This window comes from Myotis davidii, unplaced genomic scaffold (genome assembly GCF_000327345.1).
Source record: "Myotis davidii unplaced genomic scaffold, ASM32734v1 scaffold72, whole genome shotgun sequence".
NCBI classification, from domain to species: Eukaryota; Metazoa; Chordata; class Mammalia; order Chiroptera; family Vespertilionidae; genus Myotis; species Myotis davidii.
In genome coordinates this window covers 1543889-1560547 of record NW_006284618.1, presented here as the reverse complement: position 1 = coordinate 1560547, position 16659 = coordinate 1543889, and the positions used below count along the sequence as shown (strand labels likewise).

At 38.4% G+C, this 16659-nt stretch overlaps 1 protein-coding gene across 1 annotated transcript in view; it reads left to right on the top strand.

Annotated features, from left to right (window-relative positions):
- Positions 1 to 16659, top strand: part of EIF3A (eukaryotic translation initiation factor 3 subunit A) — a gene marked incomplete at its 5' end in the record, with an annotated part of 23621 nt that overhangs the window by 4620 nt on the left and 2342 nt on the right. The window contains 15 exons of the mRNA XM_015572465.1: positions 1 to 139; positions 356 to 460; positions 850 to 948; positions 2489 to 2605; positions 2849 to 3034; positions 3848 to 4195; positions 4573 to 4677; positions 4756 to 4869; positions 6544 to 6666; positions 7195 to 7348; positions 8197 to 8381; positions 12110 to 12198; positions 12745 to 13520; positions 15418 to 15619; positions 16472 to 16657. The exon at positions 1 to 139 is cut by the window's left edge and continues 32 nt beyond it. Of these exons, the coding sequence (XP_015427951.1) occupies positions 1 to 139; positions 356 to 460; positions 850 to 948; positions 2489 to 2605; positions 2849 to 3034; positions 3848 to 4195; positions 4573 to 4677; positions 4756 to 4869; positions 6544 to 6666; positions 7195 to 7348; positions 8197 to 8381; positions 12110 to 12198; positions 12745 to 13520; positions 15418 to 15619; positions 16472 to 16657 (2928 nt within the window). The remainder of the gene's footprint in view (positions 140 to 355; positions 461 to 849; positions 949 to 2488; positions 2606 to 2848; positions 3035 to 3847; positions 4196 to 4572; positions 4678 to 4755; positions 4870 to 6543; positions 6667 to 7194; positions 7349 to 8196; positions 8382 to 12109; positions 12199 to 12744; positions 13521 to 15417; positions 15620 to 16471; positions 16658 to 16659) is intronic.

The window sequence follows — 16659 nt, the reverse complement described above, 5'->3', positions numbered from 1 at the left end:
CATCCCTATTACCCCTGAACGTACTGATATTGCTCGACTTCTGGATATGGATGGTATCATAGTTGAAAAACAACGGCGCCTTGCAACACTGCTAGGTCTTCAAGCCCCACCAACGCGAATTGGCCTCATTAACGATATGGTTGGTATACATTTGAACATTCATATATATATACACATATAAATATGGTTCGAACAGAAAACTGTATGGTCAGGTTTTATAATTCATGATTAAATACTGGTGGTTTACTTGTTAATCATTTTTCAGATTTCTAATTCTGTATTTTTTTTAATGAGTTCACAATTCCAGTTGGAAGTTTTCCTTTAGCAATTAAACTTTTTGTTTTGTTTACTGTAGGTTAGATTCAATGTACTACAGTATGTTGTCTCAGAAGTGAAAGACCTTTACAATTGGCTGGAAGTAGAATTTAACCCCCTAAAACTCTGTGAGAGAGTCACAAAGGTAAGCCTTTGCATTTACGTTTGATTATATCATCATATAGCTTGTCCTAGTGCAGTTTTAGATATATTTCTATTTATTAAGAGAGAAGTATTAGCCTATGTGTTTAAAAGTCGGTGCACATTTCATTGTCTTTTTTCTTTATGTCAAGAGAAAAGATATTTCTGATGTGCTAAACAAACCTGTGGAGGTAAATTAGCAGCATGGCTTGCCTTAGCCATTGCTGTCAGTCACCTTCAGACAAGTATTCATAGCTTCATTATACATTCTGTATTTTTTGTGTTGTCTTGATACTTTTGTCTAAGGAAACTGAGAAAGTTCTGCTGTAGATGTTTTAGTATCTGTTACATAGAAAATGTAAGTTTTTTTTTTAATTTAATGGATTTTTATAGGTTCTAAATTGGGTTAAGGACCAGCCTGAAAAGGAACCAGAGCTGCAACAGTATGTCCCACAGCTGCAAAACAACACCATACTCCGTCTTCTGCAGCAGGTAAAAATGAAAAAATGGATGTTTTATGTAAGAACTAGAATTCCTTCCTTGATTGTTTTGATTGCAAAACTGAAAAATTTAGGAATAACATAGGAAGTGAAAGTCTCCCAAAATTCTATTCCCTGTTCAAAATTAGTCTTATCTATTTGATATGAAAAAAGAATTTTACAAAATTTACAACTGCTTTCTTTGTTGAACAGTGTCTTTGTACATTTTCCCTTGTTAGTAGGGTCTACTTATTTCGTTTAATACCTGCAAAGCTTTTCATTGTCAAGGGTACTATGACTTATATATTCAGACTATTGATATAAATCTGTATTTCTAGGCTTTTTGCTATTAGAAAAATGTTGTAGTGAGCATTTTACACTTTTCTTTGCATACTTCTGTGATTTCTGTAGCATAAGAATTAGTCATAGACTTTACACGTTTAAAGCTTTAGTAGCTCCTGAAAAGAGTCTATTAAGGGTCACACCAGTTGTAAACGAGAGAGCCTTTTCTCCTGCTTACACTAGGTATTATCAGTCTTTTAACCTATTTTAGTCTGATTTCTTACGTTTGAGTATTGTAGTTTATAATATGGCTCAAAAGTTTCTGTTTTGTCTTTCATTTGTTTCATTTGGGGGAGGGGCTTTTATTATATGTTCACTTCAGTATTTGCGCACATTTCATTGACCTGCTTTCTTGTATATGTGAGTAGCGTTATTTCTCATGTGCTATACAAGTAGTTGAAGGCTAATTAGCAGTATAACTAAGTAGTAATGCTGCCAGTCTCCTTCAGACAGTTTTGTAAAAAGTGTTCAGATGAATTAGGTAGCTGGTCTTTATCTGCAAATATGTAACCAGTTAAGTTTTTTTTTGTTTTGTTTGATGAGACTATGAAAAGATGACGCTTTTCTGAAATGGTATGAGGTGACGGTTTAAAGCAGCAGTTGCCAACCGGCAGTCCATGGACCACTGGTGGTCCGTGAGGTCTGAAAGGTTGGCGACTGCTGGTTTAAAACACAGGACTTAGGTTTGAGAGCCTTTTATTGGAATGCCAAATCTAGCAATGTACTGTTAACATAGCTACTCTGAGCTCCAACTTCTTTTCTCTGAAAAATGGGCACAATTTCTACTTCCCATCCTATCCTATATAATAAAAGCCTAATATGCTGTGTCCAACTGTTTGACCATTCGACCAGTTGCTATGACGTGCACTGATCACCAGGGGGTAGACTCTCTGACCTGTAGGTTAGCGTGCTCCTGGGGTCCGGCTGATCAGGACTGGGCACGAAGGGCTTGGCATGTCCTGGAGCCCTCCTGGCCCAGATTGTGCACTGATGGGGTCCCTTGGCCTGGCCTGCAGTGATCTGGCCGAAACTGGCTGTCCAACATCCCCCAAGGGGTCCCGGATTGCCAGAGGGTGCTGGCCAGGCCGAGGGACCCCACCTGTGCATGAATCTGTGCACCAGTCCTCTAGTGATTGTGTAAGACTGCATATAAAAAATGCTGAATAAATGATAAGCTATTTTTAGTAACCTTGTGTTTTTTTTTTATACAGGTGGCACAAATTTATCAGAGCATTGAGTTTTCTCGTTTGACTTCTCTGGTTCCTTTTGTTGATGCTTTCCAACTGGAACGTGCCATTGTAGATGCAGCCAGGCACTGTGACCTGCAGGTATGTGCTGTAAGGGGATACTGAGGGGGAAGGCAAGGCCTTTGAGGACTAAAAACACATAACCTTTGTTTCTTAGCTTTTGGTACATTGGCACTAATTTAAAGCTTTCCTGAGCTAATCTTGTAGGTTTTGTATTCAACATGCTTTCATTTTTTTTCTCAAGTTCAGTTGAAATTTTTTATCGGAAGTTTGACTTCATATATGCATATAGACTTAACTATTGATAATATTTACTTTTCAAAGGTTCGTATTGACCACACTTCTCGGACCCTTAGTTTTGGATCTGATTTGAATTATGCTACTCGAGAAGATGCTCCACTTGGTCCTTATTTGCAAAGCATGCCTTCGGAGCAGATAAGAAACCAGCTGACAGCCATGTCCTCAGTACTCGCAAAAGCACTTGAAGTCATTAAACCAGCTCATATACTGGTATGCATCTTTGGGAGAAATAGTACAGAAATTATGAGGGGCCCTTATGCTGTGTCTTTCACAAAAAGGTTTAAGATGGTGTCTGAAGGAAGGGATTTAATATAGATTACCTATTCAGTTGTATTTGGTATTTTTAAAAATATATATTTTATTGATTTTTCACAGAGAGGAAGGGAGAGGGATAGAGAGCCAGAAACATTGATGAGAGAGAAACGTCAATCAGCTGCCTCCTGCACACCCCCCACTGGGGATGTGCCGGCAACCAAGGTACATGCCCTTGACTGGAATCGAACCCGGGACCCCTCAGGCTGATGCTCTATCCACTGAGCCAAACCGGTCAGGGCTGTATTTGGTATTTTTATCAAATGTCTTTATCAGATGTACAGAAGACTGAGATGCCTCCCATTGGGTAAAATAATACACTACACATAATAATACAAGTATTGGGTGGGCATACAACAGACCACACAATGATGATTCTAATAGGGAGTACTGTGATTGTTTGGGCTTTGCCTTCATGCCTATGTTTTTTTCCTTGTTTGTGTGTTGTTAGTATTCTTCCCCAGCTTGAACACTTAAAAGGAGATTTGGTACAGAGAAAAGTTGACCTAGCAAACACAGGTTTTTCAGCTATGTCATTGCTGTGGGAGTAGCGACATAGCATTTAGAACTGAGAGCTTGTAGTTTGAATAATGTCATCTTCTGTTACTAAATGCAAACACATAAGGGTAATGCCTCAGGATTATTTAGTAATTTTTGATGCCTAATACCATGGTATGTCACTTAATTTTTTAAATGCATTCGTTTTTGAAGCAAGAGAAAGAAGAACAACATCAGTTGGCTGTTACTGCATACCTTAAAAATTCGCGGAAAGAGCATCAGCGTATCCTGGCTCGACGTCAGACAATTGAGGAAAGGAAAGAGCGGCTTGAGAGTCTGAATATTCAGCGTGAGAAAGAAGAATTGGAGCAGAGGGAAGCTGAACTCCAGAAAGTACGGAAGGCTGAAGAAGAGAGGCTGAGACAGGAGGCAAAGGAGAGAGAGAAGGAACGTATCTTACAGGAACATGAACAAATCAAAAAGAAAACTGTTCGTGAGCGGCTGGAGCAGATCAAGAAAACAGAACTGGGTGCCAAAGCATTCAAAGATATCGATATTGAAGTATGTAGCACGTTACTCATTAAACTTAGTTTTATCCAGATCTCTTAGAAGCACAGTCCTTTACCATTTATTGGTTTATTTTGGGTTATTTGGTGGTTTCACTCATTTTGTTACACAGGATTTATTAACTAAAATCTGTGAAGTAAGCATTTGTGTTTAATAGCTGTACAGATTTTCACCACTGTTAAAACAGAGTTTGGATACATGCATATTTTTTGTCCTTATAATCAAGTGGAAACGTGGCTGTTGTAAAACATTTTTACATTGCTTAAATTTACCCACTGTATACAAAGTAATTCAGGATTTGATTCTAGAAGCAGTGCTCCATATTTCTTTTACATTCTTATTAATGATTGTGCATTTCTACTACCTTTCAGGATCTTGAAGAACTGGATCCAGATTTCATCATGGCTAAGCAGGTTGAACAACTAGAGAAAGAAAAGAAGGAACTTCAGGAACGCTTGAAGAATCAAGAAAAGAAGGTAAATGAAAGAACTGGTAAAATTTTAACATGTCAGATTAAAAGATTTTTTTAAAAACTATATTTTCATGTTATTCAGATTGATTATTTTGAAAGAGCTAAACGCTTGGAAGAAATCCCTTTAATAAAAAGTGCTTATGAAGAACAGAGAATTAAAGACATGGATCTGTGGGAACAACAAGAAGAAGAAAGAGTAAGATTTTAATTTAATTGAAATATTTTTAGACTGTAAGCTATAATTAAATCCTCTGTCACTAATGGGACCAGGATATCAGAATTGATTTATTTTGTTAATCCTCACCAAAGGATATTTTCCATTGATTTTCGGGGAGAGTGGAAGAGAGGGAATGATAAGAGAAACACATCAATTGGTTGCCTCCTGTTGCAGCCCTGACTACGGCCTGGGCTGGGGAGGAGCCTGCAACCAAGTTATGTGCCCTTGACTGGAATCGAACCAGGGACCCTGTAGTCTGCAGGCCGATGCTCTATCCATTGAGCCAAACCAGCTAGGGCAAAACTGACTTGTATTCTTTTGCCAGAAATGGTGTGCTTTAGTGGGTGCATACCAACAGGTTAGTGGACAGGTAGACATTTTTATAGTGAGATTAAAAAATGAAACTTATAAAATACAAAGTACAGCTGAAAAGTTTATTTTTTATCTATTTATTTTTTTAAAATATATTTTATTTTGTTTTTTACAGAGAGGAAGGGAGAGAGAGAGTTAGAAACATCGATGAGAAACATCGATTAGCTGCCTCCTGCACAACTCCTACTGGTGATGTGCCCGCAACCAAGGTACATGCCCTTGACCGGAATCGAACCCGGGACCCTTCAGTCCGCAGGCCAATGCTCTATCCACTGAGCCAAACTGGTTTCGGCTAAAAAGTTTAGTTTTTAAAAACACCTTTATGGAGATAGAATTCACACACCATCGTGTGCAGCTTTTTAGTACAGAATTGTGCGACTATCTAATTTTATAACATACCCCCAAAATAAGGTTGGCACCCATTTATCAGTTATTCCTCATGTCCTTTCTACCATTAATCTTTTTTGCCTTTAGATTTGCCTATTCTGGGTATTTTAGGTAAATGGAATCATACAATATGTTGTTTTGTGACTAAACAGCTGCATCTATAGTTTTGTTAGTCTTTGTTTACCTAATGATACAAAAGTAAGGTTTGCTTGTAGTAGCAAAATATGTAAGAAAAAGAAATGACTTGGTTGTGGTTAAAAAAAAAAGAGTAAAGTAACCACGGGCAGGAGACAGTGTACATTTGTGAGGACTACAGTGTGGAGAACACAGCCCCTTCTCAATTCCATTGGATTGTTGTCATTCTGGGACAAGTGTTGCCAGTTCTTCCAAATTTTTTTAGAAGTTGAAATTTTTGTGATACAAAATTAGGAAAAGTGCTGCAGACCAAATGAAATATTTGAGATGTTTTGCTGCAATCTCTTCCCTGAAGCTTTCCATTTTTTTCTCTTGTGACACACAAAGAAAAGCCTTCTTCAATCTGTAGTTCATCTTGCTTGATCTCCAGTTGTTTTTAAGGAAGAAATGCCTTTAATAATTCAACCATAGTGCCTACTACCATTTTTTGGTGTTTTATTTGTTTTACCATATACATAGTTGTAGTTTCTCCTTTATAAAAATTTGTGCTACTGTGGGCCAATTAAAAACGTTCTTGCAGATACCTCGATTATCCATCTCCCCGATTGCCTTCCGAGGGACCTGTTGGCATGAAGGATAGATAGCAAGATTGACGAGGCACAGGAGCTGCTTGTATTCTGCAAGGATATATCAGGATTAGGGGGAAATTAGTAATCAGATAATGTATGCTTTGGAAATTTAACTATTATGTATTTGCAGATTACTACTATGCAGCTAGAACGGGAAAAGGCTCTTGAACACAAGAATCGAATGTCACGAATGCTTGAAGACAGAGATTTATTTGAAATGCGACTCAAGGCAGCACGACAATCTGTTTATGAGGTACATTTATGGTTTCAGGGAAATGTTCATGAGTTTTAGTTTTGCCTTAAGGGTTCTTCTTCAATACAGTAGCACATTTTGTATTGAGCTAACATATATAATGTTACCATTTAAGTAATATTTTAATAGAACATTTCTTGAAAATATTTTCTAGACTAAGTCAACCATCACTATTTTTCTAAAGGCGATGGTGGGCTGCATAAAATTTGCAGTTTGTACAAGCTTTTGTTTACTATTTACAGAAAGAAAAAATCAAGTATTCTGCTCTTAACGTTCTAATTTAGTCATTCATTTTAGTTTGTATGTTGGCAGGCCCACTTAATGTTGTCAGCAATTTACGTGTTTAGAAATTTGGTTGAGAAAACCTTCAATCATTTGGAAATTCTGGTTTTTATACTTGAAGGTTGCTTTTTATGGTTCCAAGGAACTTGGAATGCTTTTGTAAACTTAAAACTTCCTGCTAGTTTTGTAGCTCTCCCAAAAAACTTGATATATATATATTTTTTAATTTGTGGTAACCAATTACAGGAAAAACTTAAACAGTTTGAAGAGCGATTAGCAGAAGAAAGGCATAATCGCTTGGAAGAACGTAAAAGGCAACGTAAAGAAGAACGCAGAATAACCTACTATAGAGAAAAGGAAGAGGAAGAGCAGAGGAGGGCAGAAGAGCAAATGCTAAAAGGTAACTAGACCAAGATTGGAGGTGGGATTACACAAGGTTGATATTAGGTCAGTTTATAGCAGTCTTATTTAGAAAATAAATGAATTGAGAAGTAGGGCACTGGTCCGAATGTAGTGAGTTATCACAAATGCTTGTACACAGTCTGTTACAGATTGAGAAGTAGGGATCATTGACTTATTAACTGCAACTAACTAGTTCTGTTTCTGGGATCTTAATTTTAGTTTTATGTGAAGATATGTCTTATCAGCTGAATCTCACATTTTTGGTGTTCTTTTAAAAATCAATACCTTTTAATTTTTTATCACTATATTCTGTGTAGTAGTCACATTTATTTAGGAATATCTGTCAGATGAAGTCTGTCAAATGCTCCTTTATCTGGTTATCAGAGATGCTCAGGATTTGAGGAGGGATTCCTATTATCTTCTTAAGTCATTACAAAACTATTAATAATGAATGGCATAATTCTTTTTTCTCAAGTATCTTCTGTCCTTTAGCTGATGGTAAGCTGTTTTTAAATTCTTAAAAAGGATTTACTTCTATATTATGCATGTTTAATACCAAAAAAGTAGACCTAGCACTAAAGGAAAGGTGCAGGTAGGAGGCACACTATCTAACTGAGAGGTCGACAAACCGTGGCTCGCGAGCCACATGAGGCTCTTTGGCCCCTTGAGTGTGGCTCTTCCTAAGCCTTAGGAGTACCCTAATTAAGTTAACAATGTACCTACCTATATAGTTTAAGTTTAAAAAATTTGGCTCTCAAAAGAAATTTCAATCGTTGTACTGTTGATACTTGGCTCTGTTGACTAATGAGTTTGCCGACCACTGGGCTAACCGAATACATTATATAGAGCGTGAAGAGAGAGAACGTGCAGAACGGGCAAAACGTGAGGAAGAGCTTCGAGAATATCAGGAGCGGGTCAAGAAGTTAGAAGAAGTAGAAAGGAAAAAACGCCAAAGGGAGTTGGAAATTGAAGAAAGGGAGCGTCGTAGAGAGGAAGAGAGAAGACTTGGTGAAGATCCACTTTCTAGAAAGGTGAGTGTACAGACATTGCTTTCCCTGGGATGACTTGTTCTCTTCACAGTAGATCTATGTCAGTGTGTATGTCAATGTCTGGGCTTGGTGTTTTGAACTAGTTCCATTCACGTCTCTGAAAGTCTGGTATTGCTTTGTCTTCCCAAAGACAGAAGGTTTGTAAAGGGAGAAAGTTAAACTTCTGTTAGTGAATCTGAGATTTTTATAGACTTTGGTCTATTGTACTTATCAGTCTTATCAGTCAGAATGAATCTCCGTAAGACGGTAAGTAGTTGACAAAGTATAGCACTGATTAGTGCTATGGAAAGAGGGACTGTTCTGTGTTTCTAAGAAGGAGTTGCTGTGAATTAAAAGAATGATGTGAGTTCTCTTAACTCCTTGGCACTCGAAGTTGGTTGACCATCAATATTCAGCATCCCCTGGGAGCTTGTTAGAAATGCAGAGTCTCAGGCCCAGCACCAAACCTTCTGAATCAGAACCTGCTTTTTAATGAGATTGCCAGTCAGTTCCAGTGCTGCTCTGTTATATTTAATATGCAGCTGTTTTCTCTCCCACTATCTTGAGTCTTTAATTCCCTCTCCTGACTGGTAGTACGTTACCCACTTCAATCACCAGAGTTTTGAATCCCTTTCCTTTCTATTCCTATATTCCTGCCTTACTGCAGTTTTTTTTACTGGTCTTACTATTCTTCCTGGTCATAATCTTCCCCCAGCATCAGACATTCCTCTACATTGTGAACTGCTTGATTTTTCATACTGCGTATCTGATCATTACACCTGCTCTAGGGTTTCAAACCTTCCTTTGATTGGTACTCATTACTTGGAACCAAAGGTTAAAACATGTCTTAGTAGTTAAGGCCTTTCATGTTTACTGCTTTTTCATTAGCTTTTCTTAGTCATCTATACTTCAGCCAGACTGAGCTAGTTTTGTGCTTTATCATATGTCTGTGACATCTACCTGCATGCTCTTTGCTTGTCTTTTCTTCATTCCTTTATCTGTGCCATCTTCACGAAGCCCTTATCTTTATTAGAGGAGCCGTTACTGTTACCCATGTAGGCTTCGATTTGTTTCATGTGCATATGGATGATAGATTTTCACTTTTGTCACTCTTGTCACTAATTCCTATTTTTTACTTTTTTGTTATTGGTGATTGTGGCTTATATGGTTTCCAATTTTTTTTAATTTAGTACATTTTCCCTTGTGTTATAAAACATGGTCTGTTGGTAGGTTTTTTTTTTTAAAAAAAAAAACATGGTCTGTTTTTATGAGTATTTTCTCTTGAGCACAAATTTCTATGTGTATGTATGAAACTAGAGCTGTTGTGTTATCTAATTTGTGCCATCCTGTTGACTTATGGGAACTTCATCTACTGAAGAACTTGAGGTAACTTATCTATGATTGTGGGTTTCCAAGTTTTTTCTTTTAGCTTTTGCAAATCTGTGTTCATTCTTTTGCTCATTTTAACCTTTTGTTTCTGTTTTATACCCCTTTGTCCCCTACCTTCACCTTCTTTTAATTAGAGAGTTTTGAGTTTTTAGTCTTCTTTTTTAATGTTTTTATTGCTTTTTATAAAGGAAGGGAGAGGGAGAGAGAGGTAGAAACATCAAAAAGAGGAACATCAACATCGATCGGCTGCTTCCTGCAAGCACTCTGCTGGGAATTGAGCCTGCAACCCAGGCATGTGCCCTGGTGAGGATCCTAACCAGAGACCTGGAGCATGGGTGGGCGCTCAACCACTGAGCCACACGGTTGGGTGGAGAGTGTTTAGTTTTATCTATTCACATTTAACATGGTAACTATTATGTACTTGTTTTATTCCTGAGATATAGTTTGGAGCTTTTTATTTGCTTCCATGTGCCTGCCATTCCTTCTTTAAGTCAAACTTAAGAACTTTGTTTTCTGCCTCTTCAGAACAAAACAAAATTCTGAGCATGCCTTTATTTATGTTGTGTTGCAATCAGCTGCATGTTTTTACCCCCAGAGCATTAAAACATGTTCTCTATTTAAAGGACTCATTTAAGTTTTACAGCCATATTGGCAAACATGATTTAGTGTCAAGTATGTTTACACTGTATCACCTTTTCCCCTTTGCAGATAACTTTGTTTTGTATTTTATTATCTTAATTTTTTCAGAATGTCTTTGTGTATGTCTCAAAAGAGGTTTTGTTTTTATCTCACAGTTGAACAATGGTTCAGTGGTTCAGCCAGTTCTAAATCCTCCTCCCCTAGGGGAGGATTTAGTACACATTGGGGTGGGGGTCTTGATAATACTCTTGGTAGACACTCTTTTATTCCTTGGAAGCTTTTATACTTTTCTCTATCTTGGGGTAAAGGGAGTTTAAGACTATGTTTAGGTGCCTACGTGTGTGGTCTTCATGAGTCATCCTTTTTGGCACATGTGCTCTTTCAGTCAGAGGATTTCATTTACTCAGCTTAGAGAAGATTGAATTTCCTTAACTTAGGGAATTTTTTCTCTTTGTCTCTATTCTGGCCTTTCAAAGTTCTATTCTTTCTTTTAATGTTTCATTTTTTCAACTCTTTGTCATTTTGTAACTGGTTTTCTGTGATTCCTGTTTAGTTTCTATGTTTATCAATAGGGCCTATTCTGCTGTTGATCTACCAAGTGACTTTAAAAGTTTTGGTGATCATGTTAATTTTTCAGAATTCTTTTCATTTGTTTAATGGCTCTCATAACATCCCCAAAATCTCCTTTGAAGTCCTAATATTTGTACTAAAACCTCATAAGTTGAATTCTTTGAATTAATTTGCAGGGTGAGTATGAATAGTAAGAGAAACTTGGTCTTCTGGGGTGGACGTTCCCTCCATCGGAGTTATGAGTTACTATAACTGAAATTGAGTTAATATTTTCTCCCACAGTGTTCACTTGGGAAAGTCTCTTAGAACAACTCCCACTCTAAGAGCCCAGATTCAGCAGCTCTGATGGCAGATGACTTATCATCTGGCCGTACTTGTCCTTCACTGCTTCTGAATGTCAGTTGTTGACGGCTTTTGTTGCCAAGACACTTTAAATTTTAAATTAAGATCCTCCTATTCATCTACAAGGGATTATAGTTATTCTTAGCTTCTCAGATTTTTATTTCAGTACTTCCATCCCACGCCTAGAGTTTGATTTTAGTATTCTTTTCTGACTTTGGCCTTATGTTTGTAGGAGCGGTCAAGCTGTGTCAGAAGTGTTTGTGATTAAAATTATATGCATTACTTCTTACAGAGGTTGTACTACATTTACATTTTCACCTTAAGGGTATTGAGTATCTCTCACATCCTCTCCATAATTTTTATTGATAGCATAATATTTTGAAGAGGGAAACGTTAATCTAACCATCCCCTATTATACATTTCATTTGCTCCACCTCTGTTTAGTAGGTACTGTGATGTACATTTTGGGACACTCAGCTTTTTTCACATAATCTTATAAGGGAATTTCTAAGTCAAAGAAAACCTATAGACATTTTAATGATTCTAGGAGGATGCTGCCATATTGCTTGCAAGTGGTGTTTTATCAATTTATAAAGCCATCCACAATAGATGGGAATACGTTTCACTGTACTGTCGGTCTGATTTCAGATTAAAAGAGAAATAATTTGAAAACTTATTTATATTTAATGACTTAAGGTTGTTTAATGTAAGTACAGAATGTTTGCATAATAACAGTAATTGGTAGTAATTGTTGCCAGTGTAATGCATCTTACTAACTTTGGTCAATGTAGGACTCTCGATGGGGAGATAGAGATTCAGAAGGCACGTGGAGAAAAGCACCTGAAGTAGATTCTGAGTGGAGAAGAGGCCCACCAGAGAAGTAAGTAGAGTTAAGGAAAATGGTACCAATCAGTCATAGGTTCTGTTAATATCTGGTTGGTGGTTTTCTAATTTGGCTGATTTTGTATGGGTGGGGAGAGGAGAGTTGTGAAAAATTGTGTGCATGTCTCGTACTGAAATGTTTTTCATAGTTTACTTCAAACTACTGTAATTGCTGACTTCTGAACATCTTGAGGAATGAGTTCTGGAATAGTTCTGCAGTTAGAGTAAGAATGAACATTCCTGACGTTTTTCTTTTCCTTTAAATTTCTTAAGTAGATCAAACATCCTTTATAATGAAATTGCCAAGGCACTCCTAGAAAAGTGCAGATGCCCTTTTAAGGCAGTTGTCTGCTTACTGGTTTATTGTTTGTTGATGTAATAGTTTGGATTTTGTGGTTTTGTTTTTTGTTTTTAATTAGAACATATTGTAGCAGGTTTAATGGATTTACACCGAAGTGATTTTTAAAAGGGAAGTAATTCCCAAAAGCACCATGTGCTTTTTAAGAAAATTATTCTTAAAGATGTTTGGCTTGTTGCTCTGTAGGGAGTGGAGACGTGGAGAAGGGCGAGATGAGGAAAGGCCTATTAGAAGAGATGAAGATCGCCCAAGGCGGTTGGGGGAAGATGAAGAGAGAGAGTCTTCTCTTAGACTAGAAGATGATCGGATTCCCAGGCGGGGCATGGATGATGACAGAGCCCCCCGACGTGGTCCTGATGAAGATAGGTTCCCTCGCCGTGGGGCAGATGATGATCGGCCTTCCTGGCGCAATGCAGATGATGACAGGCCCCCCAGACGAATTGGCGACAGGCCTCCCAGACGACTCGGTGATGACGATAGACCTCCCAGACGAATTGGTGATGACGACAGGCCTCCCAGACGAATTGGTGATGACGACAGGGGAAGCTGGCGGCATATGGATGATGATAGACCACCTAGACGAGGATTGGATGAGGACAGAGGAAATTGGCGGGCAGCTGATGAGGACAGAGGACCAAGACGTGGTATGGATGAAGATCGGGGGCCACGGCGAGGAGGTGCTGATGATGAGCGGTCATCCTGGCGTAATGCTGATGACGACCGAGGTCCAAGGAGAGGCCTGGATGATGACCGGGGGCCCAGGCGCGGGCTGGATGAAGATCGAGGACCTTGGAGGAACGCCGATGATGATAGAATTCCCAGGCGTGGGACAGATGATGACAGGGGTCCTTGGAGAAACATGGATGATGACCGGATCTCAAGACGGGCTGATGATGATCGGATTCCCAGCAGAAGGGGCGAGGACTCAAGACCTGGTCTCTGGAGACCATTTGTCAAGCCAGGTAAAATTCTGGGATTCAGAAATTCAGATTGGATTCTTTATAGACTCTATTTGATATATTTACAAGTAGAAAGTAAAAGTTTTACATAATCTAGTCTCCACTGTTCTATAGATGATAGCAGGTTGTTCCAAACAAGGAGTATCTCAAATGACTACATTTTTTTTAATTAAAAAATAGTTACTTTTCAACTGAAAAAAAAAACACCAACAACACAAATTTTAATTGATATACGAGAGATTGGTGTATATTCCTATTAGTTTTTAAGTAAACTGATCTTTTAACCTTTTCTTGAATATCTCTGCAGTGATTATGTCAAAGATTACTTACCTTCAATGTCCCACACAAATGACCACTTTTTTTCTCTTTGTTTCCTTTTGCCTTTTTGACTGCTTCTTTAAGGGCTCTTTTTCATGGGTCCATACCTTCAGTGTCCTTGCTCTTCAGGTTCTGTTCTGGACCAGCCTTCTTTTTTTTTTCTTTTTTAAAAAAATATATTTTATTGATTTTTTATAGAGAGGAAGGGAGAGGGATAAAGAGTTAGAAACATCGATGAGAGAGAAACATCGATCATCTGCCTCCTGCACACTCCCCACTGGGAATGTGCCTGCAACCAAGGTACATGCCCTTACCGGAATCGAACCTGGGACCTTTCAGTCCGCAGGCCAACACTCTATCCACTGAGCCAAACCGGCTTCGGCGTTGGAGGCCATTTTAAACAGTGAAATCACCAACCAAAAGCTCAAAAAATGCAAAACTAGACCTCCAGTAGGATACTTAGTTGAAGTATGAGAGATGCAGCAAGAAGGCAAGTGTTGCCTTATCCAACCTCTGCTGAAAATGTACTTGTCAGGTGACTCAAATATTTTGCAACTTTGCACATGTCTCCAAGTGACTATAAAAGTTCTTGAGTATTAATTTTGGAGGTATAAATTTTAGCATACAGGCAAATTAGCAAATATGAACTCTACTTAGCTCAGAGTTTGGAATAGTGCTATGGCACGTGGTACTATAAATGCTAGCAGCAATAATAATTATTAGCCTTAAAACTAATACATTTTCATTGAAATCTCTGTTGCCTTTGGCCTCTTTTTGTGTGCGTATATAAATAAATAAAATGGCCCTAGGAGGTTTGGTTCAGTGGATAGAACATCGGCCCTCAGTCTGAAGGGTTCTGGGTTCAATTCCAGTCAAGGGCATGTACCTTGATAGCAGGCTCGATCACTGGCCCTGGTCTGGGCATTTGTGGGAGGCAACCAATCGATGTGTCTCTCTCACATCAATCTTTTTCTCTCTGTCCTTTCCCTTCCACTCTAAGAATCAATGGAAAAATATCCTTGGCTGAGGACTAACTAACTAAATAAAATGTTTCTAGATTTGGACATTCCTGGGATAGTGTGAGGTACTGGGCAGGGTCCAAGGATTTATCCTTGCTTCATGATTGCATGGATGGTAAATGGTGGAGGGCAGGAATATGAGGGGAAAGAGTGCTTTTGTTTTGAAAATGTGGCACAGTCTAAATGAATACATAACTGGGGCCCTGTCTTTAGAGATCTAGCTCCTACCCTTCACCCTTTAAGTTTTCTGCTTAAGTGAGTTATTTATCATCAAAACATACCCAAAATAACTGCTACAGGATACTCAACCAGGACTATAAAAGTTTCTTAGGTCATGTGTTCCTGTGTGTTAGAGAAACAGGATAGGTAGTCACAAATAGGAGCTGGGGATCTTGTGAAATGATGTAAGTGGCTTCAGTTCTTTTTTATTTTTTTAAGAGGTTCGAGTGTCTTAAATTAGTGTTTAGAATGGTGCTGGATTAATGTCAACATTAAGATCTCTATTCATAGTTGCCAGTCTGTGTTTCTTTAGTGGAAAATATTTTTGCTTCTTTAAAAAATAGGTGGATGGAGAGAGAAGGAAAAAGCCAGAGAAGAAAGTTGGGGTCCACCTCGAGAATCAAAACCACCAGAAGAACGTGAATGGGACAGAGAAAAAGAGAGAGAGAGAGAGAGTCAAGATCGTGAAGAGAATGACAAGGATCCAGAGAGAGAGAGGGACAGAGAGAGAGATGGGGATCGAGAGGATCGCTTCAGAAGACCGAGGTGTGATATTTGAATTAAAACTATCCATGGAGTTACAGTTAGGATTCTCTTACATACTCCTGAATATTCCTAACCATTTTTGAGAGATGGTGTTCCTCATTCCTCCCTCTGCCAATATTTATCAGAATCATGGACTTAAATTTTTTTAGCTGTCATTTAATTGAATGTTCTTTCTTAACAAAGAATGAAAATAGAAGCACGAGCTGTGTGGCTGTCCGCATGTTCTTTAACTCTCTGGTAGTGGAACAAGTCCAGGTATCTTTACCAGTCCATTGCTTTTTCCCTCTGGCTTAGGTCAATCAATTTTTTTGCCCTTAAGTTATTAAAAGCCCCTTTTTTAAAAAATTGCCTATTGGGGTGACATTGGTTAATAAAATTGTATAGGTTTCAGAAAGCCCCTTTACTTTTATTAGTGGTAGTTCTTGCTTGCTTCTTTTGGCCATAGTGGCTTTATACTGATAAATCTAGGCCATCACTGTTTAATAGAATTTTCTACAGGGATGAAAATGTCCTATACCTATAATGTCCATTATGGTAGCCAGAGTCCATTTGTGGCTGTTGACCATTTGGCATATGGTTAGTGCTCCTGAGGAAGTGTCTTCATTTTATTTTAGTTAATATAAACTTAAGGAGACACAGATAGATAGTGGCTTCTGTGTTGGACAGCACACATCTAGATTTTCTTATTTGACTGCCACTCCTGAGGCATCAGATTGAGATTAAGTGATGAGTTTAAACTTTATCCCTTTTATATTAATAAACTCTCTGAGGACCATGTAATATAATATATTCACTGTAACTCCCCATATAGTCTAACACTAGAACTTAACATGTTATTTTGAATGGCTGTAGGGATGAAGGTGACTGGAGAAGAGGGCCAGCTGAGGAAGCTTCAAGCTGGAGAGATTCAGGTCGCCGTGACGATAGGGATAGAGATGACCGCCCACGTGTGAGGGATGATCGCCGAGATCTAAGAGAAAGACGAGATGACAGAGACCGCAGAGGACCGCCTATCAGATCAGAGCGTGAATACAGATGGC